General features: G+C 42.5%; 1 protein-coding gene across 1 annotated transcript in view; it reads left to right on the top strand.

Annotated features, from left to right (window-relative positions):
• PELI2 (pellino E3 ubiquitin protein ligase family member 2) overlaps positions 1-18,575 on the top strand; it is a 130,442-nt gene extending 111,867 nt beyond the window's left edge. The window contains exons 4-6 of the mRNA XM_048852361.2: positions 8,767-8,964; positions 9,745-9,933; positions 12,440-18,575. Of these exons, the coding sequence (XP_048708318.1) occupies positions 8,767-8,964; positions 9,745-9,933; positions 12,440-13,006 (954 nt within the window). The 3' untranslated portion in view covers positions 13,007-18,575. The remainder of the gene's footprint in view (positions 1-8,766; positions 8,965-9,744; positions 9,934-12,439) is intronic.
• The last annotated feature ends 8,630 nt before the right edge of the window (positions 18,576-27,205 follow it).

The following is a 27,205-nucleotide window of genomic DNA, read 5'->3' as shown; positions in this document are numbered from 1 at the left end:
CTCTGCTGCTTAGCCAAAGGCCTGAGCCTAAGAACAGGGCCTCAGACTGTCACAGTAAGAGAAGGACCTTACACTGGCAGATGGTCATTTTGATTCTTTCTTTTATACCTCTATAACTAGCCAAGTGATAAGAATACACCTAAATTCTTAGAGTACAGGCCTTTACAGACAGGCCTGAATATCTATATCCTAACATCTCCAAATGAGGAATCATCACTGAATAGGTGTGTTTTTATCACCCTCCACGGGTGGTAAGAGGTGCTGCTACTTGGTGTCGGGGCAGGACACGGGGGTGAGGAAGTGAAGGGTATGGAGCACGAGCATGCACAGCTATTTCCTAGGCACAATTCAGAGACAGGTCAGCTGCAGGTCATGCAGCTGACTCAGCTGATGTGGAGGGTGCAGCTAGGGAGGCTCGCGGGTCAGGGGCCCGATGTTGAGGTCTGGATCCATTGGAGAGGCAGCTGAGTGAGCAGCCCTGCTTTGGCTGAGGATTTGCCTCACAGTGGCAACCTTGCGCAGAGCATGCTGTCCCCTCTGTGACGAGTTCAGTCAGAGAGATCCCCTTGGGACTATCAACTGATGTGCTGAGACTACCTCTGAGCCTGTTTTCTCTGCCAGTTTGGGCCTCCAGAACCCTGCCTTGTTGAGCCAGACACACGTGTCTGCTCCAACACAGACCCATGGTTGAACCATGCACCCCAAAGCTGCAGACTTAACTGAAAACAGCTTAAGTGCTCCTGTCTCCTGCACCCAGACACCCAACTCCCAATGGGATCCAAACCTCAAATAAATCTGTTTTACTCTGTATAAAGCTTATACAGGATAAACTCATAAATTATCTGCCCTCTGTAACACTGATAGAGAGAGATACACAGCTGTTTGCTCCCCCAGGTATTAATTACTTACTCTGGGTTAATTAATAACCAAAAAGTGATTTTATTAAGTATAAAAAGTAGGATTTAAGTGGTTCCAAGTAATAACAGACCGAACAAAGTAAGTTACCAAGCAAAATAAAACAAAACATGCAAGTATAAGCCTAATGTATTAAGCAACTGATTACGGATGAAATCTCACCCCCAGAGATGTTCCAGTAAGCTTCTTTCACAGACTGGACTCCCTCCTAGTCTGGGTCCAGCAATCACTCACATCCCTGTAGTTACTGTCCTTTGTTCCAGTTTCTTTCAAGCATCTCTTGGGGGTGGAGAGGCCATCTCTTGAGCCAGCTGAAGACAAAATGGAGAGGCTTCCAGGGCCTTTTATATTCTTTCTTGTGGGTGGCACAACATGCAACATGATGGCGTTCGTAGCACCTGGGCAAGTCGCATGTCCACGAATGATTAAGCTTTTTGCAGGCTGACGCCATTGTTCACATGTTAGTTTGAATGTTCCCAGGAAAGCTCAGATGTGGACTGGCGTCTCCCACAGTCCATTGTCAGTTAAGTGTTTCTTGATTGGGCACTTACTGAGAATAGTCCTTTCTCAAGGAGCTGACCAAATGCTTCACTGAGGCTACTTAGAATCAAACACATCGAGATACAAGTACGTAGCCAATATTCATAACTTCAAATACAAAAATGATACATACATACGTACAGCATAATCAAACCCAGCAAATTACAACCTTTCCATAGACACCCCACTTGGCCTCCTCTGTACAAGACCTGGTGCAACCATAGGACCCTGGTTGCAACAATGATCTATACGGTCACAGTTCATGTCAATAACGTCACACGTACTATCAAGGAATGATGATCCTGAATGTATTTATTGAGAATGAAGGCTTTATTTTTTTAGAGTAGAGCAATACTTCCGATGGTCTGTTTAAAGTAGTAGGGTCAAATTCTCTTCCGTTGTCATTGAGTGAAATTCCATTAAAGTCAATGGATCTACACTTGTTTACATCATCAGAAAATTTGGCCCACCATCTTCAAAGAGTGATCTTAAGTAGTGTTCTTTGACAATAGACATGAGTGATCAATGAGTGGGTGACTACTTATAGCTTTTAATAACAAGTCGTGGGCAGTGAGGCTGTCTGACAGATTATGATTGGAAAAGTTATGATTGACTTTCAGGAGTACTTCAGCATTACTGTACATCAGTGTTTGTAGCCCTAGCATGTTTGATGTATGTGTCCCAAACTACATCCTATAGCTCTCTAAATAAGAGCTCATAAAGTATTAAAACAAAATCGAAGCAACAATCTGCAAACTGATACTTGGTAGCATGACCTTCCAAAAGAAAGACACTGCGTGGGGGAACTAAATCTTTCAGAGAAATGGGAATGAAATCCAGAACCGTTCACCTCTAAATTGGTAGTTCAAATCTAGTGTAGGTTCAGAGTAATTGTCCTCTGACTCTAATGTCAAATGACTTAATGGTCAATTTACCTCCTAATGGATAAGTGCCCATGTGGCCAAAATCATTACAATTGATACTGATTAACGTTTTTTGGGTTCTTTTTGATAGTCTCAAAGGCAAAAGATTTGAATTGGCATGGAAACCGGATAGCTTTCTCTCGTGAAGGTAGTTTCTGCCACATCCATAGGGATAGTATACTGCTGTTTTAAATTATCATAGTCCTGTGTGAATTTAGTGTCTCTAGCAAATGCTAAATTTACTTTTTTAAATGTTGAGAGATTTTTTAAATGGCTTTACTGCATTTAATATGTGGTATTATGTTACACAGAAGTAATTCTACATAAGTCTTTTTACAAAGAGAATGGAATATCAAAATATAAGTTTAGTACAAGTATATGTTTATCAATGAAAATTTATTAATCTCAGGATTATCTTTATCTTGTGTCACTTTTTAAAAAAAACAAACCTAAATATTTCCTCTCATTTCAGAAATGTCTAAGCCCAACGGGCACAAGAAATAAAAGCTTCAAGCCCATAGATCTTAATGCTAGTGTCTAAAACAGTTGAGATTCCCTGTTGCCAGGTCATTTGATATGGCTATGCAGAAAACCAAGAGTTATGTTATGCTTTCAAGGCCAATAGGACAATTCTTCTGTTGTTGTTTTTGTTGTAACCACCTTAAAAGTTCTAATAGCAATCCAGAGTTAGAAGTTTAAGAGCTGGAATAAATACAGTGGGGAACATTTGTAGTAAGCACACAACTTAGACAGTAGTATCTGATGTCCCTTTAAGAAGATCTATAAGTGTGTTACATTGTATAGCGTTTGACTGATCTCTGCATCACTGTGCAAAATCATAGACTAGAGTGTCATGATGACTACAATACTCATGCCATTGATAAGAAAAGGCACAATCTAAGAACTTCTGAGCCTTCAACATGTGCTAAAAGTTTGTTGGGAAATCTGTCAAAGGCTACCATCGAATCAGGACCAAGTTTAACCTTTATATGCAGATTACTGAGACTGAATTTCTTCATATTAAAGCAAAATAAAGCTAATTATCTTCAGCATGGCTGAGGTGACCCTCACATTGTTATGGTTTGAATTAAGGTGGAACAGATTCTGAAACGCAGAGCAGTTAAGGATTCCCTAACACGCCTTTACTATTAGAGGCAATCTGTACAACAGCTGGAAGCCAACTGTGTATTCTGACCAGTGTATAAGTAATGCTTTGATGTCAATAAAAAAACCATATTAACCTGCCACAGAATCAAATAACCACAAGGTAAACAGTGCTGTGTGTAACACTTTCTAAAGTCAGGCAGGAATTTGACTGAGCTGTTGCTACTGTGCAACCATGGTACCTTTTAACAGGAATTCCATAGGGAGATAAATACAAGTCCATTGGAAATAGGAAGGAGGTACAGTTAGTTAATGGAGCATTCTGTAATATTTTTAGTTTGATGTTTTTTTAAGCAACACAAACCGTGACACATCCAACTTTGTGTACCTAATTTTTACTGTATCTGTTTTGTGCATTCTATTAAAAATCTTACATTCTCTGAAAAGTTGAAGTGAATAGTTTTGGTTAGACTGATTAGTACTTTAATTATTTCTGTGTGTTTTTGCTTTAAAAAATTTACTAAATTCTAAAAGCAATCTGGAACGGGGGCAGGGAAAATCCTTGCTTGCTTTTATATTAATGTGTTAAAATGTCAGGTTCAGCATGTATTTGTTGGTTTGCTGCATAGTTTGATGTTCTAGAGCCGGGGTGGCCGACCTGTGGCTCTGGAGCCACATGCGGCTCTTCAGAAGTTAATATGCAGCTGCTTGTCTAGGCACCAACTCCGGGGCTGGTGCTACAGGCACCAACTTTCCAATGTGCCGGGGGGGGTGCTCATGGCTCAACCCCTGGCTCTGCCACAGGCCTGACCCCACCGCCTCCCCTAAGCCTGCAGTGCCCTCGCTCCTGCTAGCCACAAAACAGCTGATCAAGAGGTGCAGGGCGGGGGGGGGGGAGCTGCTGATCGGCAGGGCTGCTGGTATGTGGGAGGCGCTGGGAGTGGGGTGGGGGAGCTGATAGGGGGCTGCTGACGTATGAAATCAGGTGGGCCAAATCGTACCTGGAGCTGCAGCTAGCAAGAGATGTTAAGAGTAACAAGAAGGGTTTCTTCAGGTATGTTGGCAACAAGAAGAAAGCCAAGAAAAGTGTGGGCCCCTTACTGAATGAGGGAGGCAACCTAGTGACAGAGGATGTGGAAAAAGCTAATGTACTCAATGCTTTTTTGCCTCTGTCTTCACGAACAAGGTCAGCTCCCAGACTGCTGCGCTGGGCAACACAGCAAGGGGAGTAGGTGGCCAGCCCTCTGTGGAGAAAGAAGTGGTTAGGGACTATTTAGAAAAGCTGGATGTGCACAAGTCCATGGGGCCGGATGCATTGCATCCGAGAGTGCAGTAGTTGGCGGCTGTGATTGCAGAGCCATTGGCCATTGTCTTTGAAAACTCATGGCGATCGGGAGAAGTCCTGGATGACTGGAAAAAGGCTAATGTAGTGCCCATCTTTAAAAAAGGGAAGAAGGAGGATCCTGGGAATTACAGGCCAGTCAGCCTCACCTCAGTCCCTGGAAAAATCATGGAGCAGGTCCTCAAGAAATCAATCCTGAAGCACTTAGAGGAGAGGAAAGTGATCAGGAACAGTCAGCATGGATTCACCAAGGGAAGGTCATGCCTGACTAATCTAATCGCCTTCTATGATGAGATTACTGGTTCTGTGGATGAAGGGAAAGTAGTGGATGTATTGTATCTTGACTTTAGCAAAGCTTTTGACACGGTCTCCCACGGTATTCTTGTCAGCAAGTTAAAGTAGTATGGGCTGGATGAATGCACTATAAGGTGGGTAGAAAGTTGGCTAGATTGTCGGGCTCAATGGGTAGTGATCAATGGCTCCATGTCTAACTGGCAGCCGGTATCAAGTGGAGTGCCCCAAGGGTTGGTCCTGGGGCCGGTTTTGTTCAATATCTTCATAAATGATCTGGAGGATGGTGTGGATTGCACTCTCAGCAAATTTGCGGATGATACTAAACTGGGAGGAGTGATAGATACGCTGGAGGGCAGGGATAGGATACAGAGGGACCTAGACAAATTGGAGGATTGGGCCAAAAGAAATCTGATGAGGTTCAACAAGGATAAGTGCAGGGTCCTACACTTAGGACGGAAGAATCCAATGCACTGCTACAGACTAGGGACCGAATGGCTAGGCAGCAGTTCTGCAAAAAAGGACCTAGGGGTGACAGTGGACGAGAAGCTGGATATGAGTGAACAGTGTGCCCTTGTTGCCAAGAAGGCCAATGGCATTTTGGGATGTATAAGTAGGGGCATAGCCAGCAGATCGAGGGACGTGATCGTTCCCCTCTATTCGACATTGGTGAGGCCTCATCTGGAGTACTGTGTCCAGTTTTGGGCCCCACACCACAAGAAGGATGTGGAAAAATTGGAGAGAGTCCAGCAAAGGGCAACAAAAATGATTAGGGGTCTGGAACACATGACTTATGAGGAGAGGCTGAGGGAACTGGGATTGTTTAGTCTGCGGAAGAGAAGAATGAGGGGGGATTTGATAGCTGCTTTCAACTACCTGAGAGGTGGTTCCAAAGAGGATGGTTCTAGACTATTCTCAGTGGTAGAAGAGGACAGGACAAGGAGTAATGGTCTCAAGTTGCAGTGGGGGAAGTTTAGGTTGGATATTAGGAAAAACTTTTTCACTAAGAGGGTGGTGAAACACTGGAATGCGTTACCTAGGGAGGTGGTGGAATCTCCTTCCTTAGAAGTTTTTAAGGTCAGGCTTGACAAAGCCCTGGCTGGGATGATTTAATTGGGGATTGGTCCTGCTTTGAGCAGGGGGTTGGACTAGATGACCTCCTGTGGTCCCTTCCAACCCTTATATTCTATGATTCTATGATTACTGTGGCTCTTTGGCAATGTACACTGGTAAATTCTGGCTCCTTCTCAGGCTCAGGTTGGCCATCCCTGTTCTACAGTAAGCAGGGTTTTTTACAAATGGGCTTGCTTTTTGTATCATTGCTACAGATTCATTTGATAGGGTGAATATTAAGTCTCATATATTTGGTTATTTCTTGGAGAGTTTTTCTTCTTTGTATAGACAGAGTGGATTTATAGGTGGGATGATTTAGAGATTGTCTCTGGTTTACCTGCAGAGATGTTTCTGCACATGATGGATCCATATGTGTGTTCCCATTGCTGGCCTTTGAGGTGCAAGTAAGCTACACAGATTGTAACCTCCTCACTAAACTTTTTAAGGATCTTCATTGAGAAGTTATTAGTTTACATATAAATGAGGATTCTTGGAATTAAACTACATTGGCATACAAAATATTTATCATTTCCTTTTGATTAGCAGCAGACCAAAAGGCATCTGTTCAGAAGTACTTTAAATTACATTTTTTGTTTCTAACCTGTAACTGCCTGATTACTGTCCAGCGTGATGTAACAACATTACTTGCATAGAGAAATACTAGTACCAGCTCAGTGTTGTGTCTGCACCTTTGTTAGATAGTCAGATCCGTTTGTCCACTTTATAATTTGCGATTCCAAATGGACAGTTGTTCCTTGTTTTAGAATTGTTTTATAGATGTGGGGGGGGAAGGTTTAAATGCTTAGGACTTTTTATGAGAGAGTTTCCTTATCTCAGCGTCTTTATTTTTCTCAGAGTAAGTGCTTAATACAAAAAGTGTTGTTTAAAATGTCTTTTATAAATGCGTGGGTGGCTCCAGAACATCTGGCCAAATGAGTATCCTGTCCTGAGAATCTTATATATAAGAATTACAAAATGCAATAACGTCTAAAATATGAATTAGGCTCTCTGATTTTCTGTTAAGAATAGGTTTTAAAAACTGCTGTTTTGGTTTAAAAACATGCTTCAATTTCATGGCAATTTTAAAATGACAGTAGAAAGTTCCTTAACTTTTATTTCTCTGAATGTAGGAGCATAGTATTTATTTGCAGAGAAGGGGGTATGAAATACAGCAGTAACCAACATTTTCACACTTCTAATTAAAATACGCCCCCCCTTTAAATAAAATTAATATGCTCCAGATTTGCCGTTACATACGCAGCCACAGCAGTTTTATCAAATGAAAAGCTGTCTTGCTATGAAAATGGTGAATATTTGCCAAGGGCAAATATATGAAAATATGACAGTCCAGAGCAGGAATTTCACCTTCCAGACAGGTGGTTGGCAGAGTGTAGATAATTGATGTGATCAGAATTAACTTTGTCAAGATGAAAAGGAGTACTTGTGGCACCTTAGAGACTAACCAATTTATTTGAGCATGAGCTTTCGTGAGCTACAGCTCACTTCATCGGATGCATGCTGTGGAAACTGCAGAAGACATTATATACACAGAGACCATGAAACAATACCTCCTCCTACCCCACTCTCCTGCTGGTAATAGCTTATCTAAAGTGATCATCAAGTTGGGCCATTTCCAGCACAAATCCAGGTTTTCTCACCCTCTGCCCCCCCTCCCCCACACAAACTCACTCTCCTGCTGGCAATAGCCCATCCAAAGTGACCACTCTCCCTACAATGTGCATGATAATCAAGGTGGGCCATTTCCAGCACAAATCCAGGTTTTCTCACCCCCCCACCCCCATACACACACAAACTCAGTCTCCTGCTGGTAATAGCTGGTAGTGTGCTGGAAATGGCCACCTTGATTATCATACACATTTTAAAGAGAGGTTTCAGAGTAACAGCCATGTTAGTCTGTATTCGCAAAATGAAAAGGAGTGCTTGTGGCACCTTAGAGACTAACCAATTTATTTGAGCATGAGCTTTCGTGAGCTACAGCTCACTTCATCGGATGCATACAGTATGCATCCGATGAAGTGAGCTGTAGCTCACGAAAGCTCATGCTCAAATAAATTGGTTAGTCTCTAAGGTGCCACAAGCACTCCTTTTCATTTTAAAGAGAGTGGTCACTTTGGATGGGCTATTACCAGCAGGAGAGTGAGTTTGTGTGTGGTGGGGGGGGGGGGGCAGAGGGTGAGAAAACCTGGATTTGTGCTGGAAATGGCCCAACTTGATCACTTTAGATGAGCTATTACCAGCAGGAGAGTGGGGTGGGAGGAGGTATTGTTTCATGGTCTCTGTGTATATAATGTTTTCTGCAGTTTCCACAGTATGCATCCGATGAAGTGAGCTGTAGCTCACGAAAGCTCATGCTCAAATAAATTGGTTAGTCTCTAAGGTGCCACAAGTCCTCCTTTTCTTTTTGCGAAGACAGAATAACATGGCTGTTACTCTGAAATTTGTCAAGATGGTAGCATTGATGTTTCTGTGAGGTATATTTAGAGAGCTGTATATCAAGTGCATTTTGAATTTTTGCAGGTTGGGAGATCAACGGAAAGCCCTATAGACTTTGTAGTAACAGATACAATTTCTGGCAGTCAAAACAATGATGAAACTCAGATCACACAAAGCACCATATCCAGGTTTGCATGCAGGATTGTCTGCGATAGGAATGCACCGTATACAGCAAGGATTTTTGCAGCAGGATTTGACTCTTCTAAAAACATATTTCTTGGAGTAAGTACTATTGATAGCTATGTTATGCACAAGCAAAAATAGCCTGTATGCCATGTGCTTTTTTAAAAAAAAATGAGTCATAAGAATTTGCTCATTACAAATTCTGTATATTGCCATTGACTTTGGTGCCTAGGTTTATTAAAACCTCAGAAATTCTATTATTTGAAAATTTATGGGAACTTCAAATTTATTAGTGAAATTTATTGCCATTTTGTGAACTCTTCCCAGTGGCTTCTACCTATCTTTAATATCAGAGTCTAAAGTATGTGGCCTCTTTTTTTGTTGTTGAAAAGACTGGCAACAGCTCTTCAGGGCACGACATGAGTTCTGACTAGGCATTCACCATTAATTAAACTTACAGTGGGATTGTTTTAGCTAGATGAGTACTAGCTTCCAAGGAAAGATATAACCGCCACCCAGTACAAGCCACAGTAAAGACTATATAAGCTGCAGTGGTTAACAGCATCTTCATGATTTCAGTGTTAGCCAATGTGTCTGTAAAGCCAACACAGGGATTGCACAAGCATCTCATGTGTGACATTTGGTTTACTGAGTTAGAAGTAACAATTTTCTGCAAAAGTTTAAATACTGGTTAAAAATGTGCAGCTAAATCTGTTGCTGCTTTGAAAATATCACCCACGAGCTTTGCATTCACCAACAGTGTTCTTTACCCTTATAAACACTAACTGTGCTGGTGAAATATACTGGAGTGCTGATCCTACTTGAGGCTTTGAAAGTAAAAGGCTGCCTTCTTTCCCATTGTTATGGTGTTACATCTAGGAAAAAGCAGCAAAATGGAAAAATCCCGATGGGCACATGGACGGATTAACAACCAATGGAGTTCTGGTCATGCATCCAAAAGGAGGGTTTACCGAGGAGTCTAAACCCGGAGTGTGGCGGGAAATTTCAGTTTGTGGTGATGTATATACTCTACGAGAAACCAGATCTGCTCAACAAAGGGGGAAGCTAGTAAGTTGAAAGTGCAAGTTATTCAAAACCAATGTACTACTAACATAGGCAAACCTCTTTTTCCTGGCACTGAGAACTGTGATATTAGAAGTGTGGGGTACAGGAAGTACAGTATTGTGTCTGAGCATTGTCACACCTAGCACTGGGGCAGGTGATCACAGAGAGAACATACACAAACACCCCACTCAAAGATAGAAGAGCCGGGGAGGGTCCCTTGTGGGAGATCTGAGCAGGTTACTGAGTCAGTCCTGAGAAGTGAGCTCCACTGCTCCTCCTGCAGCTGCCTAAAGACCCCCAAGAGGCCTGGCTGCCCTTTGATCTGCCACTAGCAGGGAGAGGGAAAGAAAGCAGGGTCCCCGTACTACCACCAGGCCTATGTGGGGAAGAGCTTTGCACATCTCAACCTCTATATTCTGGTTTTTTTGCTACAATGCTCTCCTTCCCTGCTCCTCATCCATCTCTTCCTTCCTTTTTTCTAAGGAGGGGTGAGATGTAACTGTTCAGCCGTCAAGCTGTTAGACTCTGAGGATTGCGGGAAGTGTAGGTAATAATTTTCCAGCCCCCACTCATCCATTTTCAGCCTTGCAATTTTTCTTACTGGGCAACCCATTCGTCCTCTCCTCCCCACTCTGTGGCCACACTCCTCCTGCGCCTCCCAACTCTGGGGCTCAAGAGGGTCCTTTTCTGCACTCTTTCCCTCCCTTCCCTCCATCCCTGACTGTTGCTGATATCTGGGGGAGAGGACTGATGCTCCCTGTCTGGGTTGCTTAGGACTGCAGCTTTTAGAAGCAGGAGTCCTTCCCTTCTCAGTAGGCACTTGTTCCCCCAGGTATTTCCACCTCTTGACTTATTTAATTCTAGTTTTGGTTTGTAACTGATATAAAAAGAGAGAGCACCATATCCTGGGTTGTAGGTGCCTTTGCTATATTCAAAAATACAATGACTTGCTAACAGTGTACAATCCTAGTCAAACACCTTTAGTGCTGCCGAGGAAAAGCAGCTCTAGAATAAGTAAGTCTCCTCTCCCACAGCCAGAACAACTTGCCTTCTTATTGTAAATAAAATGACATGGCATACTGGTTAGTACAGCTGTGAGCAATGTTCTTTGAGTGGGTTCATAAAAATGAATCCACAAAGTTTGCAATGTGTTCAGTCCATGATACTAAGAAACCTTTCCCTTTTCTGTTTGTAAAGAATTTTTCTGACTCTTCATTTGATGAGCTTCTGTTCTGATCACTGAACTTCGTACCTGTAGCACTTGCTGTAAATTACCTTTTATCAATAGATTATTATATCATTATCTAGGTTTTTTTATAGGGATGATTTACTGTTCTTAATCCACAAATTTGGGCTAAATTAATATATCAAGTGTGGTCGTTCCTCCTGCCAGCCACACTTATTGAAGTGCTCTGTTTAATATCCAGGATATTTATTTGATATGACAGTACTGGATGTTCCACCCCTTAGCAACATGTAAAGCTGATGCTGGTTAATTATACACTTCTCACTCCTGAGAAGTCTGTTCTCAGTTCATGTCCCACACACATTTTAACGTGCATTCATCATTTCAGTGGTGGTACCAACAGCACAAATTGCCTATATGTTTGTGACATTAAAACAAATTAGAGAAAGCTGCACTGAAGCTGTTGTTTTGTTTAGTATAGTCTCTCAAAATGTTGCATAATCACCTGCTTTCATTCAGAAGAGAAAATGAGAATTTTTAGACAGTAAATCTTATGCTGTAGTTTGTACACAATGCCTGTTTATACACTGAGCCTGATTTTTCAGAAGAGCTGAGTCCCTTCAGCTTCCATCCGATGAAGTGAGCTGTAGCTCACTAAAGCTTATGCTCAAATAAATTTGTTAGTCTCTAAGGTGCTACAAGTACTCCTTTTCTTTTTGAGAATACAGACTAACACGGCTGCTACTCTGAAACCTGTCAATATGAGTAATAGGTGCTCATCACATCTGAAAATTGCAGACTAAGATTTAGCTGTCAGTTACTTTTATGCTTTAGTATTAAACTTACAAAAGTATTTGTGAATTTGGCTAGCATGGTATCTGCAATATAACATGTCACTTGCCTGCCCAAACAAAGGAAGCAAAATGCAACAGAAAGCTCCAAAGGAGTGATACAGCTCACTATCTGGTACACATCTCAGAATGAAGGAGTGGGAACTCTCTAAATCCTGTCAAAACTGTCTGTAAGTAAAACAGACAATCATAGAGAAAATCCATGCTAGGAAGGCGAGAGAGACCCAGGGAACATCCATACTAGAAGATCAGAGAGAAAGAGACATGGCAGGTAGGAGAGAGACCCCCACATCAAAAGGGTGAGGGGGAAGGGGAGAATAAATTCCAGAGAGGTTATTTGTAAACATTCTGAGAATTTTACTAGAGAATTATGGGAATGAGTGGTATGTGTTGAGGAAGAGGAGTCATTCACAGAATTAGCTAAATTGTCTGTAAAAGATCCATCTCAAATTTGTTTGTGTTCTACCTCTAGGTAGAAAATGAGACCAACATCCTACAAGATGGCTCTCTCATTGACCTGTGTGGAGCCACTCTTCTGTGGAGAACAGCAGATGGTCTGTTTCACACACCGACTCAGAAACACATTGAAGCTTTGCGACAGGAGATAAATGCCGCTAGGCCACAGTGTCCTGTTGGGCTGAATACTTTAGCGTTTCCCAGCATTAACCGTAAAGATGTGGTAGAAGAGAAACAGCCTTGGGCTTACCTTAGCTGTGGTCACGTTCATGGCTATCACAATTGGGGACATCGCAGTGACACAGAAGCCAATGAGCGCGAGTGTCCTATGTGCAGAACCGTTGGTCCCTATGTGCCTCTTTGGCTTGGTTGCGAGGCAGGGTTTTATGTGGATGCTGGTCCTCCAACTTATGCTTTCACCCCTTGTGGACATGTGTGCTCTGAGAAATCTGCAAAATACTGGTCTCAAATCCCACTGCCTCATGGTACTCATGCATTTCATGCTTCCTGCCCTTTCTGTGCAGCACAGCTGACTGGGGAACACAACTGCGTCAAACTAATTTTTCAGGGTCCAATTGACTGATGCCATTTTACAAATGACCACAATAACATTTTCTTTAACAATTTACTGTGAAGATTTTGCCACTAACTCTAGATTTTTCCTTTTTATAATACTGTTATTACTGGGGAGGTGCGGGGGAGGGGCCTGATGGGGGATGAAATGGGGATACATTGATACCTGGAACTTGACAGATATCAGTGGTGTTGCATGCTCATCAGCGGCATATTCATGAAGTCTTCTTGATCAAATTGTAGTATGTTTGTGATAATCTTTCTATTAGCACCCTTGATCAGGGGGAAAAAAAAAGTCAATGATTTTTTTTAATCTTGGATTTTTTAATGGAAAATTTTTTCCTTCAAAACTTTGACAAGCCTTTAAAAACCTATTTTTTTCAAATCTAGAAGGAACATACAGAATGTGATTTCTTTAATTTGCAATATAATTAACTTGAATAGTTTCTCAAAGAGCTAATATGGAATGTGTGGGCAAACATAGGTGAATGTTAACTAGACACAACTGTCAATTTGGATCATAGGTGAAAGGTTAGCTGCATAAATTGTAGCATATAAATGCTATTAAATCACCTGTCACGGTATAATGCAGTTGGCAAAAAAGGCATCAAGGATTACTTGAAACTGGAGAGTTCCTGTTTGCTTTGATTTCCTTTCAGTGAGGTGGATATCCAGTGTTCATGAAATACAGTATATGGTTGATTTTTTTTTTTAACCTGCATTTTGTGAAATTGAATTACTTTTACACATGTAAAGTTGTTTGTACCTTTTTAAAGAGAGAATTTCTGTATATTTGTAGTCCTGCCTTTGCTTTCTTTCTGCTTAATGTGGCTTGCCCTTGCTGCTCACCTTGCATGCCTGGAACTACTGGGTTAATTAAGATGTAGCAACCCTTTTAAGAATTGCATTAATGAAGGGATAGCACTGCAGCAATAGAAAATAGGTTTAGGTGCTGTTATACAGAATATATGCACATAAACCTAAATCCAGCAAGGCATTCTAAGCACATGCTTAACTTTAAGCACATCATTAGCTCTTTTGACTTCAGTGGGACTTAAGTGCTTGACTGGATTGGGGCCATGCTGTCTTCTTTTGAAATCAAAAAGTGATTAAAAATAAGCTACTGGGTTTTTTTCAGCTCACTTATATGATACAAGCCAAAATGCTGTGAGGAGAGCATCCTTCCATAATTTAACTGTAGTTTTTGTTACACTTACTGCCATCTTTTCTTGCATTTTTGAGAAGTGCTGGAATCTATTTTTCTTTAAAATGTTTGCAAATCAAACAGAATTCAAATGTAATCATTAAATACACGCAACAGAGTATATTGTTCATCTGCAGTAGATAAAATGAAATTCCTGAGTTTTAAGAGAACAAATAGGTGTTTACTAGCTAAATAAATCAGAATTTTATGAGAGATCTACCATCCCGCTCTGCCAGCTTCATTTGGTTGAGAATAATAATAATTCTTGATCCTTGCTTTCTGTAATCTAGGTATCTGAGGTATCAATCTATCCGGGTTGAAAGACTTTGGGAGAAAATCATTAAAAGGTGAAACTGATTATTCAAAACTCAGTTCTGTTAAAGTGATTACTATATCACTTGAAATTTGCTATATTTGTGCCCTTTGTATAAATATATAATTTATATGATTTTAATATATTGTGTATATACTTGAATTGGCCTGTTCATATTTTGGTTGTCAAATTGTTTTATAGTTAACCTTATAAACGTTTAAAATGTCCCTAGCCTATGGTGGTGGGACATATTATTTTGTCTGCTGCTGTTTAATATAATTTTGCTGTGTAAAAAAGTTTGGCATTTTAATAATTTGAAAATAGCTTTACTTCTGTTTTTAAACTTTATTTTCGTTTTGCCGTAAAAGGTAGTGTTCATTCTGTAGCATTCCCTGTACAAATCCCAAATTGTACAGTTTGCTTGTCCCACTCACTGGTTGGAAAGGGGACAGATCTTGTTAGTCTAGAACTATACACTTCTTCCTAGTGCCTTTTCAGTGAGATCCTTTTGTGGTTCCATGTTCCAAGTCCTTCCACAAGGCAGCCTTGTGGTTACTGTTCTACCAAGAAGGACAACCCAACCAGACAGAAAAAGATGCTGTTAGCCTTCGTTTCTCTGCCAGGGTTTGTGGCATAAACATAAGGGTGTCCCTGTCTCTTCTATAGCTGTCTTCAGTATAAATTCCTCAGGTTCCACATGCATTCTGCAGCATTTGTTCTACTTAGCATATACCTCATCTGTGAGAGGCAGACTCCACCCTGTTCTGTTGAACTGTGTCTGTTAGCTAGAGAGCTTTTGTCATGAGAGAGGCCACGAAATCAAACTTTCGGGAAATGTACATTGTTGTCTCAAGGTCACAAGATTTAACGCTTGGCAGTAGGCATTAAAAGTGGTAGTCAGAGCCCTAGATTTTGAGACCTTTTGCACTCACAGGACTATAATATGCTTCACATCCCTGATATAGTAACTGTTTTGGCAAACTGCAAGTGTAGTCTCCCCATGAGAGTTAATGGCCTGTAGTCATAAAAGCTCTAAGGCACCTCCATACCAAGCCTCTTTATGTTCCTCCTTCGCCATTATAATCTAGATGTGGGAGCTGATGTCCCCCCATCTTGCCCAATCATGGACACCTGTACAAAGTGGGTGTAAAATGCTACAGTTTTGCACACTCACCTTGCCATGGTGTAAATGACTACTTAGAATGCAAGACTGTGGAGTTTCAGGCCTGTGATTTTCAGTTGCAGAGGTATCACTTGAAAGACTATGTCCAAACTCTTTTATTCCCATCAGGCTTGGATTAGCACAAGAAATGCTGCAAGAAGGGAAATAATGTCTTACCAGTGAAACCAACTTCTAGAAGTTCATTTGTATGAATCCCAGTACTCTCCCACTGACCAGTAGTTAGAATCAGAGGGAGTCTTTTTCTCTCCCGCACACCCTACTCCCCAATCCCCTTTCATTGCTCTGGACTGAAATTGGGGGAAAATCAGGTTTTGTGAATTAATGAAATTTGTTCTGTCTCTTATACATACATACAAAGGAATTTGCATCTGTAGACAGAAAACAAACGTTCTTTTATTTCATGATTTAAATGACCATTCCATCAGACCTGTCAGTGCTTTTTGCATATCCCTGAACAAAAGTCAGCAATAATGTATTCCATAAGTAATATTTTTACCAGTTACTCCATCAGTTTCATTTGAATGAGTCAAAGCTGTTTGAAGCACAACTCTACTCAAAGTATTTTTCTAGTCTTTTTTTTTTAGTCTCTGCTTGTAAGTTCTTGTATGCTGCAGCTCTCACGTTCTCCTTTTTTCAGGCAGTTTTTTGGAAGGAGGGCTAAAGTCTACACTGAAGACTCAGTATTAAGTTGTCTGTTCTTGAATTGTGGTCCAAATTAAGCAAAATCTTTTAGTACAGTAATTCATATTAATCATGACTCAGTATTTAATTATGAAGTATGGTACCTTTGTGCCTCAGAGTAGCCTGGCATAGATGGTTAGAGAAGAAATGCTTTGGGACATGGGTGGAAAGAAGGAGAAAGCCATTAAGAAAAGACTGGCTCTATTAAGAGCAGCAAACCAATTCTGATGCAAAACAGGACATAAACATGTTTGTAGCCGTTTTGATTTTCATGTATCTCTTGGTTGATTTTCCAAACTTGTTTAATTTATTACATAGTCAAAAACTGAAGAGAATCCTTTTTATAAACAAGTTCAACAAAGGTTTAATTTCACTTCATTAAGAAAAAAACCTTGCCACTTTTGTTGCTGCTTTATGGGTTGGGGGAGGGATTTTTTGTACTCTTTATTCCTGACTCTGGAATTTGAGAATCCTGTTTTAGAATATGGCCAGAAAGCAGAGGGGGTGGGAGTGGGATGCTGCCTAATCTTCATACTTAAATAACTCACTATTTTTGAGAGACTACATAGTGTCTTTATAGAATTATTTTATATATTTACACACACAGACACAGCCAAAACATGACTACTGGTTTGAGCTTTGATAGCTCTCTGTTTGGGGCTGCTGCAGTGGCTAAGTTAATTCCTTGCCCACTATTTGTTAAAGGCTTAAGCGTACTATGGGAAATGGAACTTCCCTCAAAATAGAGCCCTAAAAGAGAAATCCATTTTTATCTCCGATGTTGATAAGCCTTGACATTAAATTCTAGTGCAGAAGAGCAACCAAAAAGAATTCTTCATCTGGCCATCATCATTGCCAATGGAAGGCACTGAAATGCATTCCGGCTTGGTAACAAAGCTGTCTCTGGTACAGAACTGCTTTGCTGTGTCTCTGACTTCTATTAAAGGCAAGAGCTGCAAATGGCATTTTAAAACAAGATTTGTGCCCCTTTTTGATTCTTTCTGATCATTACAAAAGATTGAGAGGATTTACTCCATATGACCAAGGTCAGGTCTTCCCCAGTTTTGTGAATGACTCAGATGCCAGGTGGGAGCTCTCACGCATTAATTGAAGTACAGAGGTGTTGAACCTAAAACACTTAAGGGAAAGAGAGTCGTTGTTAGCCACTTGAGTTCGAGACGTTAAAAAACCCAAATAGTTTGAAATATTCTGGCTAAAAATCTCTTCCTCTCTGATGCTCAGTTTACAGCTTCTTGTTGGTATTTTAATTCCGCTTGTTCTCCATTTATATAGTTATAGGGTAGACAGTGCAAGAAAATGTGTGTATTTTGTGGAGGGGTGGTTTTTAAAAAAACAAACCCTTTCAGGATTGCTTGATCTCGAAGAAGCAAAGAGGGGCATGGACTTCTCTCTTTTGGCGATTTATTTTTAATTCCAATTTATAATGGTTTGCATTGTAAGTAGTCCCCAAAGCTGGTGCTAGGAAAAGTGAAGGATAACCCTATTCATTCAGGATCAATTTCTGTCTTCCTTACACAAACAAAACTCCTACCCAGATTCTGTAGTCCTTATGCAAGCAAATTCGCATAGACTTCAGCATTAGTTTTGTTCTTGAAAAGACCACAGTATCTGGCCTTTTGTTCCTATAGATGCGGGCTGGGGTGTATACTTTTAGCGCTAGTTAGAGAAAGACATGCCATCTTTGTTTTTGCTAGCAGCAGAGCAAAAGTATAAATTGCTGGGACATCAAACAGAAGTTACTTTGAAGAAAGCAATAGCTCTCAAATCACTTTATTTTTAATGGGGCATATTTATACTTTCCAGATGGGCAGTTAACCTTCACCAAGTACCTTGTGTTCCTTTGCATCATGGGTAACTGATGGATAAAGATGTGCATTGTGTTCCACTTTCATCAGACACATTAATAAATAGGTATCCTTACACGGGCTCTTGTCTTGTAACACAGCTGTAGGAAGAGTCTCTCATTTGAACAGCAAGCCCAGTATCAAGGGGAAGTGGCTATGTTTACCTTATACAGTGTTACCAGTTGTTAAATTTTCAGGATATATTTGTAAAACCAATCTTTTATATGCCATGTGAAATGGATTCAAAAATTATTTCTTCACTGTTGTACCTGTGGAAGTACAAGCCATTTTACAGGAAAAACTTCAAAACTATTAAAATGTTATCTCAGTATTGACTTTGAGTCCTTTAATTATTTCTTCCTCCAGGTTGTCAGTGGAATGTAACTTTTCGTTGCAAAAAAAGTTACTAAAGTCAACATAAGAAATCAAAACACCCTGGCTGAGAACTTCTGTGCAGACAAGTTAATGGGGTGTATTCCGTGTGAATGCTCTAAAATTTGTTAATCTTCTTTTTTCCCCTTGTTTAAATTGAACTTTTCTTGTGCTTTCAATGCCAGCTGCCTTCTTGTGGTGTTAACATCATTGCTAAATAAAAGCAATTTCCAGGAATAACATGCTTTGTGACTTTTAAAATTAATTCTCTTAATGGCAACTTTGATGTTTTGTTTGCATCTCTGTATTTGTCCCTTTTTTTGTATGCACAAACAGAATACATAAGCTTCATTTTTAAAAAAATGTCCTAAGAATGGTTGTCTATGTGTGTTTTTTGTTTGTGTTTGAGGGGGAGTGAGGGTGTTAAAGACAATATTGGCACCAGCATGGAAAGGGGAAATAAGAAAACCTGCAGCTTTTTCTCAGCATGGCAGTATGATGTTTTCTACTAGGTTTTTTTAATGGAGAATTATTTTAAATAATTTTCCAGGGAGTCTGATCCTCTAGGAAAACCAGAAATTTAGATTATCTGTATATAAATGGCTCCATCTGTAAATTATGGCTAACACCAGTACACGTGGGAAAATAGCTTTCTCAGTCTTGTGCCTTTAAACTAGTCATGTGTAGGTAGCTGCTTCATTTGTACTTTCCTCTTTCAAATGCTTCCTTAAAAACCCACTCCTAGGCATTTTCTTCTCCACAGCCAGGCCTGATCTGCCCTGTGACTTTTCTTCTTAAGCCCTGATCTTGCAGATATTTCTGCATGTGAGTAACCTTAAGTACATGCATAGTCACATACTTGTGTGCTTAAAGTTACTTATGTGTATAAGAATAGGAAGGATTGTGGCCTTCAAAAAGTTTGGGGCTTCTTAGGCCAGGATTCAGGAAAGCACTTAGGCGCATGCTTAGCTCTAGTAGTTTTCAGGATAACACGTAGGTATATGTTCAAAGTTACACATGTGTGTAAGTCTGATTGACTTGAGTGGAATTTAAGCACAGGCCTAAAGTTAAGTACATGCTTAATTGCTGGTCCAAATAATGATACTTTCCTGAATTGGGACCTCTGATTATAAAGTGTCTTGAAAAATATAACTCTGCAACGTACATTAAACATTAGCAGCCCGAGCCTGATCAGTCAGTAGCTCAAACCAATATATTAGCACTGCTTGCCTTAAAACTGCAGGAGGAAGGAATCCACAAGAGGTGAAAAATAGCTCTGCTGGGCCTGATTGATGGAGGAGTTGTGGTGGTGTCAGTCTGTTTACAATCCTGGTACTGGGTGAGGAGGAATTTTTTGTTGTTCTGTGCTGCGGAGGAGGAAGCAGGGAGAGGTGATGCTCGGAGCCAGGACTGAGGTGGGGAAGGAGAAAAGGAAAGCTCTAGGGCAAAATAAAACGAACAGAAAACATCTGCTGCTGCAGGCCTCTGAAGAGTTGCATGTGAATTGGATACTTAATTGTCTTACAGATCCTGCTGTGCATTTTTAGGACCACACTGACGGCCTCTGATGGAAGCATACTTCACCATGTGGGTAACTTTGGGGTGGGGGGGTGAAAGTTATATGGCTCTTAATTCAAATTCTGAGGCATCGTAAGGTTGTTTGATTTTATTTTTTTTTAATAAAATCGAAGAGGTACTGGTGCAGAGGTGAATGCTTTATGCTCAAGTTTCATTTGGTATAAAACAGCACCACAGCTGTTGTTTGCAGTAGAGAGGAGACTGATGTGCTTAGGTGCAGGAAGATGCATACACTGTGTTGCTTACTATTTCGAAAAGTCTTCCAGTCCAGACTTAACATTTTGAGAGGGGCTTTACAAAACATCACACTTCTTAAGAGAACACACTTTTTTTCCAAAATTGAATATTTAAAAAAAAACCTCCAATTAATCTCACACTTATACAAAGTTCCTTTCTGCCTAGAGAGCATATGTGAGAAATTTCAGATGGAAATGAGCTTGTTTGCAAATGCAATGTGAATTCACTCTTGGCTGCATAATGGAATGTGATTAACAATACTGATCTGAAGAACAGCTCTGTAGAGCTCAGCAGCTCGTTTCACCAACAGAAGTTGGTCCAGTAAAAGCTATTGCCCCATCCATCTTGCTACCTAACTCACTTAGAGGGACAGAGACGGTTGTGCTCAGTGCTTAGTACTGTCCTGCCCACATCTCAGTGTGGGCAGTTATAGTCTTCCTGCTCCTTGCATCCCCCATCTTGATTTGCAAATAGTATTCTTCACTTCCGGTCGTAAACTCTCGGTCCTGCCATCGAGTTATACAGCTGTAGTATTTCACCTAGTAGGTGGCTGCATTTCAACAGTGATGAAATTATTTCTCTCTGCACATAGTTTCTACAGTGCGTTGAGAACAACGATTACTTGAAATCCCCTAAGGGTATCGCTGTGCTAATATAAGATGTTGGTTCCTCTCAAACTGAACTCCCACCATTGAACCCCTCTCTCCAGAGTTGAGTGGCGCTAAACCACAGCTCTCCCTGGTGCTCTGGTGGAAGGAAAGCTGATGCTCACGAAAGCTCATGCTCAAATAAATTGGTTAGCCTCTAAGGTGCCACAAGTCGTCCTGTTCTTTTTGCGAATACAGACTAACACGGCTGCTACTCTGAAACGTGTAGCATTGCTTTTGTTGTTCTCAATCTCCACAGACCCGGTTCTCTCCTATTTATATGCACTTTGTGGCATTGTAATCTTGAAGAGTGCTGAAGTTCTTTAGGAGGAGAGACTATCCCCTGCATGCTAAGTATTTTAGAGCGATGTCATGAAGAGGTTTCCACGGTAGATAAGTGTGATGTGAGGCTCTAATCCTGCATTCCTCACCCGCCCCAGATACCCCGATGGCAAGGTTAGGTCCAAGATGGGGAAGCAGACAGCAGAAGTAAGCCTAGTAAACAGACCTACAGTGATGACACTGGCTGTGCCGGTGTGACAGCATTGTGGTACCCATGTGTGATGTGTGTCATGGGTCAAGCTGAGAATATGCATTTTGTACACAGGCGGGCAACCTGGACAACTCTTCAAGCATCCAAAAAAGGTGAGTCACGCTAGCGGTGTGCAATAGGTGTGTGTTCCCACCTCCTTACTTTGGGACGGTGCAAATTCTGGCTTCCCCAGGGTGCTATTTGACTAATGGGTGGCCTGGACACTTGTGCTAGGTGGGGTTGCTACTATGTACTGCTCAACTTTGAGGGAAGTTAATCTATAGAAGCACGTTGCCCTTAGTTCATGGGGTGAAACTAACGGCAATTCTTTAGGGTAGCAGGAATGCAGCTGTTCAATGATGGTGCAGCAAACAGCTGGTGTCCCCCAGCCCTGCCCTCCAGCTGACCAACGATCACTTCATTTGGTGTGAAATTGCCCTCATGACAGTGGCTCTTTTCTAGTTGTCTTTGCTTCACAGCATGAAATCCCGCAGTGGCTGTAAATCTACAGCCCTTTAAAGGGAAGGGAGGAAACTTCAAAAGTGGAGGTGGGGTGAACAGATGTTTGGGGCAGGAGCGGCACCTTCCTCTGTGGAAAGCACTGGGTGCAGCCGCACTCAGTGTGATCTAGACAGCAGCCCTGGGCTGGATGGAACTCAGAGTGGGGTGGGGAAGTCACCTCTACAGTATGTTGCCATCTGTTTTTACCATTGTGTTTCATGTTATGAGTATAGCACTGGGATCCCTCACTGTGGGAGAAGTGCCCACTGACCAACCCAGATTATGTCCTCATACCTCTGACAGCACATGCATCTTCCTCTCTTGCCCCCCCCCCCGCCATCCCCCTTTCCTCTGAAGCAAATGAGAGAGAATTTGCAATCTCCAGGCAAAAATTGCCCTCTAGAGACCTGCAGCTGCCCTTGGAGTATATCTTGGCAGCTGCGTAAGAGCTAAGAGTAAACGCTGTGACGGATTGCGAGTCCGGGGGGAGATGGGTAAGATGCAATTATCCAATGGGAATTTCGCTAGGGCGCCAGGGCTCATAGTTCTTCTTGCAATGAGATGGGGCAGCACCCAACTTCGTTCTGAAGGCAAGTTGTTTAAAGTGCCCCTTGTATTAGCCTGTGTTCTTCTCGGGGGGTGCAGTGGGTCGACAGGAGCAGGCAGCTGGAAACCTGAGCATGTGGGCTGGCCATGGCTGTCCTTTCACCAGAGCACTTGGCACTGAAGGCCAAACCCAGCCCTCTGCTCCAGAGCTGTGAAGGTCCCTCGTGCCAATAAGAATGTCCGTACGAGGGGATGTGAAGAGCCTGTTGCAGAGTTTGGGCAAGGAGCGCAGCTCTGCTAACGGGGCTCCTTGTATAGCGACTCGCAAGCGGGATAGCTGGGGGAATTGCAGGCCCTAGGATGCCCTCGTGTGCTGCTCCCCCTTATGATCATCATCCCACCCGGGTGTGACATGAGCAGCAGAGAGATTACTTGGCTCCTGAGGTTTAAGGGCTGCCAAGCAGCAGCCTAGCCAGGTGTGTGCATGGTGGGGCAGTGGGAAGGGTTCATGCTCTGAGACTGGAGAAGGATTTGGGCCAAATTACAAAACTAAAGTTACAGATCCAGCTCAGCTGGATGGTCAAAGCTACAAATAACATCTGCCACCTCTGAGCTAGCTCTGTAGCTCATTTCCCCCCTCCTCTCCCTTATGCCCCCCTCCAACCACACCCCTCCACTAAGCAGAAAGGGAAAGGATCAAATGGTTACATTTTTTCTCATGAGGGAATCCAGAGGGTTGGGTGCTGGGCTGAGTTAATCGAAGGCAAACTGAAATCTGCTGGCGCTTTGTGAGCGACGACTATTTAATTAAATCTGCCAGGATCCCAACCTGCTTCTGAATCTCATCTCTCTTGACAAATACAGACCCGCGTTCTGCTCCTTGCTCCCCCACTGACCTGCTGTGTGATCGTGCGCAACTCACTCCTCTGTTCCCTCTTACCATTTGTCTGTCTTGTCTATTTGGGTTGTAAACTCTTCAGAGCAGGGACTGTCTCTTATGCTGCCTAGCACAATAGGACCTTGATCTCTGTTGGCGCTCGCAGCCCCCAGTACGTAAAAGAGTAATAGTAAGAACGTGATGTAGCTGGTGGCTTTTGTATTGAAATGATACAGCTGCCCTATGATGTAAACGCAATATAAGCCGTAAAGCTAAACAAGAGAGAAGTCTGAAGGAAAGTGCCATAAGCATGAGAGAAAAGAGGATGTGAGTTCGAATGCTGCTGACCTAGACATAGGCAAGTACTTCCCCTTTCAGTCTGTTTCCCCATCTGCGTAATGGGGATAATATTTACCTATGGCTGGCAGAAACTTTCTGTTTGATGGAAAATCGGCTTTTCAACTAACACTTTCCATGTTTGGACAAAAAACTTATTTTTTCTATTTTCATTGCAATGTTCCGAGTGGGTTCCCATTTTCCAGCTAGCTCTATATTAACACCTATAGCTCCCTGGATTGTTTTGAGGTTTATTAATCAATGACTACAACATGGTGCTTGGATCATATGCAGTGCGAAGGGTTAAACTCCAGTGCCCCCTCATTGTTTGGTAGTTTGTTTATTCCATATGCACAGCGATCTGGCTCTGATCGCTGCTTTGCTCTGTCAATTTTCACCAGTGGCTAACAGGCCGGGCTGCAGGGTAGTGCTCTGTGTGGTGACTTGGGTTTGATTTCTCACTCCTCAGGCCAGCAGAGACTGAGAGCATTGTGGAAGGAGGCAATGCTTTGTGCTGTCCTTTGGCCAGGTTAGGAGGATTACTCCTGGTCTAGTTTTCCTTGGTTGAGGAAGCTCATTGTGGAGTGGATAGGGGTTGTGCTGTCCATTGAGAGGGAAGTGGAAGGAAGGGCATTAGGTGTTGGATTAGTAGCTGCTGGGGTTTTAAGTCCATGGATCTGAAGGGATCCAGACAGCCAGGAGCCTCCAGAGGGCAAGGATTGCAAAATTTACAGGAATTGCCTTCTGTACTTGAAAAATGTTCTCCCACCCCCAGACAAGTGTAATCCAGATGTTCTAATTCTGCCTTCATTCTGACTGTGCCTTTCTGCATGATCCAGTCAGGATGGGGGGAAGCAATCTCAGAGCAAGGTTGGAAACACCACATTCACCAGACAAGCTGGCAGACCCGCTTCCTTTAACCTCCAGGAGGGTCCAATCCTGCGTCCAGGGAAGCCAATGGCAAAACTCGCATCAACCAGGCAGGTGGATCAGCGTGTGACCAAGTATTAGCTGAGGTAAAACAGTCGCTGCTGTTGGACTTCAGGATTCAGGAAGGGAACGGCTACACTACGAGGCTTTTAGCGACACACCTGTGCCCCTACAGCCGTGCCGCTAAAGGCACACCGTGTAGCTGCTGTCTGTCGGCAGGAGAGAGCTCCCCTGCCAACAAAAAACTTCCACCCCCCACGAGCGGCAGCAGCTTTGTCGGCAGGTGCGTGCTCCTGCTGACAAAGCGCTGTTCACACGGGCGCTTTTCGTCGGTAACGTTTTTGTCATTTGGGGGTGTGTGTGTGTGTGTGTGTTTAACACCCTTGAATGACAAAAGTGTTGCCGACGAAGCACCAGTGTAGACAAACCCTATGGAAAGAAATGTCCCGTGAAGGGTTCTCTTCATTTAACAAATCCCTGTTTGCAATGGCTCTACCCCTCCCGGAGACCTTCATGATCTGAAGGTCTCTGGTGTGTCCACCTCTAGCTGCCAAGACACAGCACCTTGATATTACAGGGTTTGGAGCTCTAGAAATACCATGGATGGATGGATCTCTCTCTACCTGGGTTTTTATATTGTGCCCCTCACCATGGTATCTGAGTGAGAGGCATGGCTTTTATCTTCTTGTGTGCGCTTCAACTTTATTTTTTATTACAAACATTGGCACTGTAAAAAAAAAAAAAAAAATCAATGGGAGTTAGGCAATTTCCCAGTGCAGCTTAGTTGAATTTAGGGGAACTTTAGCATGTGTTTCAGTGCTTTGATGCATACAGGCCTAAGACTGTCATAATTACTTAGTCCTCCATTGCCTTTGTTTCCTGTTTGTTTTGGTGTCTTGCCACAAGCTTTACAGATTCATGAGCTGACGAAAAGATGAAATCTTAAGGAGGACACTTGTCATTGTGCTTAGGCAGGTCGCAGGGGGTAAAACGTCTGAGCTCTGCAGACAGGCCGTCTTTGTGCTGCTTACGCACTCGTCGTACAGTGTAGAGCTGGTTGAAATTTTCGAGCCACCCTTTTTTTTTTTTCCTGACAAAATACAGTTTCATGGAATTCAACATTTTTGTGGGGAAATGTCCAAATTTGATAAATTCCTATGGGAAAATTCAAAACGTTTTTCTTTTGAATCAACATTTCAACTTAGTGACATTTTTGTTTTGACATTTCCAAAGCCAAAATGTTTGGAATTTTTTTCATTCAATGAACGCTTTGGATATTTCAACATTTTTGTCCCAAGCGGGGAGAAAAATATCAGAATTTCTGTTTTCCAACCAACTGTAGAATTGTCAAAGGTTCAAGTAACGTGATTCCATGATAGGTCAGTTCAAGCTCTTTGAAACTGATGATGCTATGGAGATACTGCACTTGTCACCAGCAAATCACGCTGGGAATTTCTACTAAGGGCTCGTGTTATTGACAAAAGCTTAACGATGCCAAATGGAAACCAGCTAGGAACTAAATATAGATGATGTGTGTGCATTTGAATGCCTTTGTAAACTTAGAATATATAACATTCCAATTATTAAATGAAGAACACACGTCATGAAATAGTTCAAGGGACAGATTTTCAGCTGGTGCACATCAGTGCAGCTTCATTGAATCCAGGGCAATTACGCCAGCTCTGTTTAGCTTTAAGAAACAACTCCTAGAAGTCTGACTGAGGAGAATGAGAAATTAGTGGTTTAATTATTATTTGTACTGCTGTTGCACCTCCAAGAGCAGCAGTCATGGACCAGGACCCTTTTGCGCTAGGTGCTGTCAGCGCCATCCCTAGGGTACAGCCAGTCAGGGCGACTGCCCCGGGCCCCACGCTTCCGAAGGAGGCGGGCAGGGAGGTGAGGTGGGAGGCGGGATGGGGGGGTGAGGCTGAGACCCCCTACCAACCCCTCCCCCCAGCGCCTCCTGTATACTGGTGGGCCCTGCGGATCAGCGCCTCCCCCTCCCTCCCAGCGCCTACCACCAATCAGCTGTTTTGTCTGGAGGCGCTGGGGGGAGGGGGAAGAGCGAGGGCGCACTGTGCTTGGGGGAGGGGGTGGAACTGGGCGGGGAAGAGGTGGAGTGGGGGTGTGGCCTTTGGGGAAGGGGTGGGGCCGGGGGGAGTACCCCCGGCAGATAGAAACTTGGCACCTATGTCCTAGGACCCGCACCCCCCTAGGGACAGCCCTGGGTGTTGTACATACACACAACAAATAGGCCCTTTCCCTTCTATATTTCAGACTATGTACCTGCCTGATGACAATTTTATTGAAAGGCATGTGTGTCTAAGCAGTGGTTCACAAACTGGGGGTGGGCCCCCCTGGGGGGTGCGGAATGTCTTTTCGGGGTGTGAGAAGCTTTAGGGGGGAA

Source organism: Caretta caretta, chromosome 6 (assembly GCF_965140235.1).
Source record: "Caretta caretta isolate rCarCar2 chromosome 6, rCarCar1.hap1, whole genome shotgun sequence".
NCBI lineage: Eukaryota > Metazoa > Chordata > Testudines > Cheloniidae > Caretta > Caretta caretta.
The sequence above is the reverse complement of the archived record's forward strand: the minus strand, read 5'-3'. Positions and strand labels throughout refer to the sequence as shown.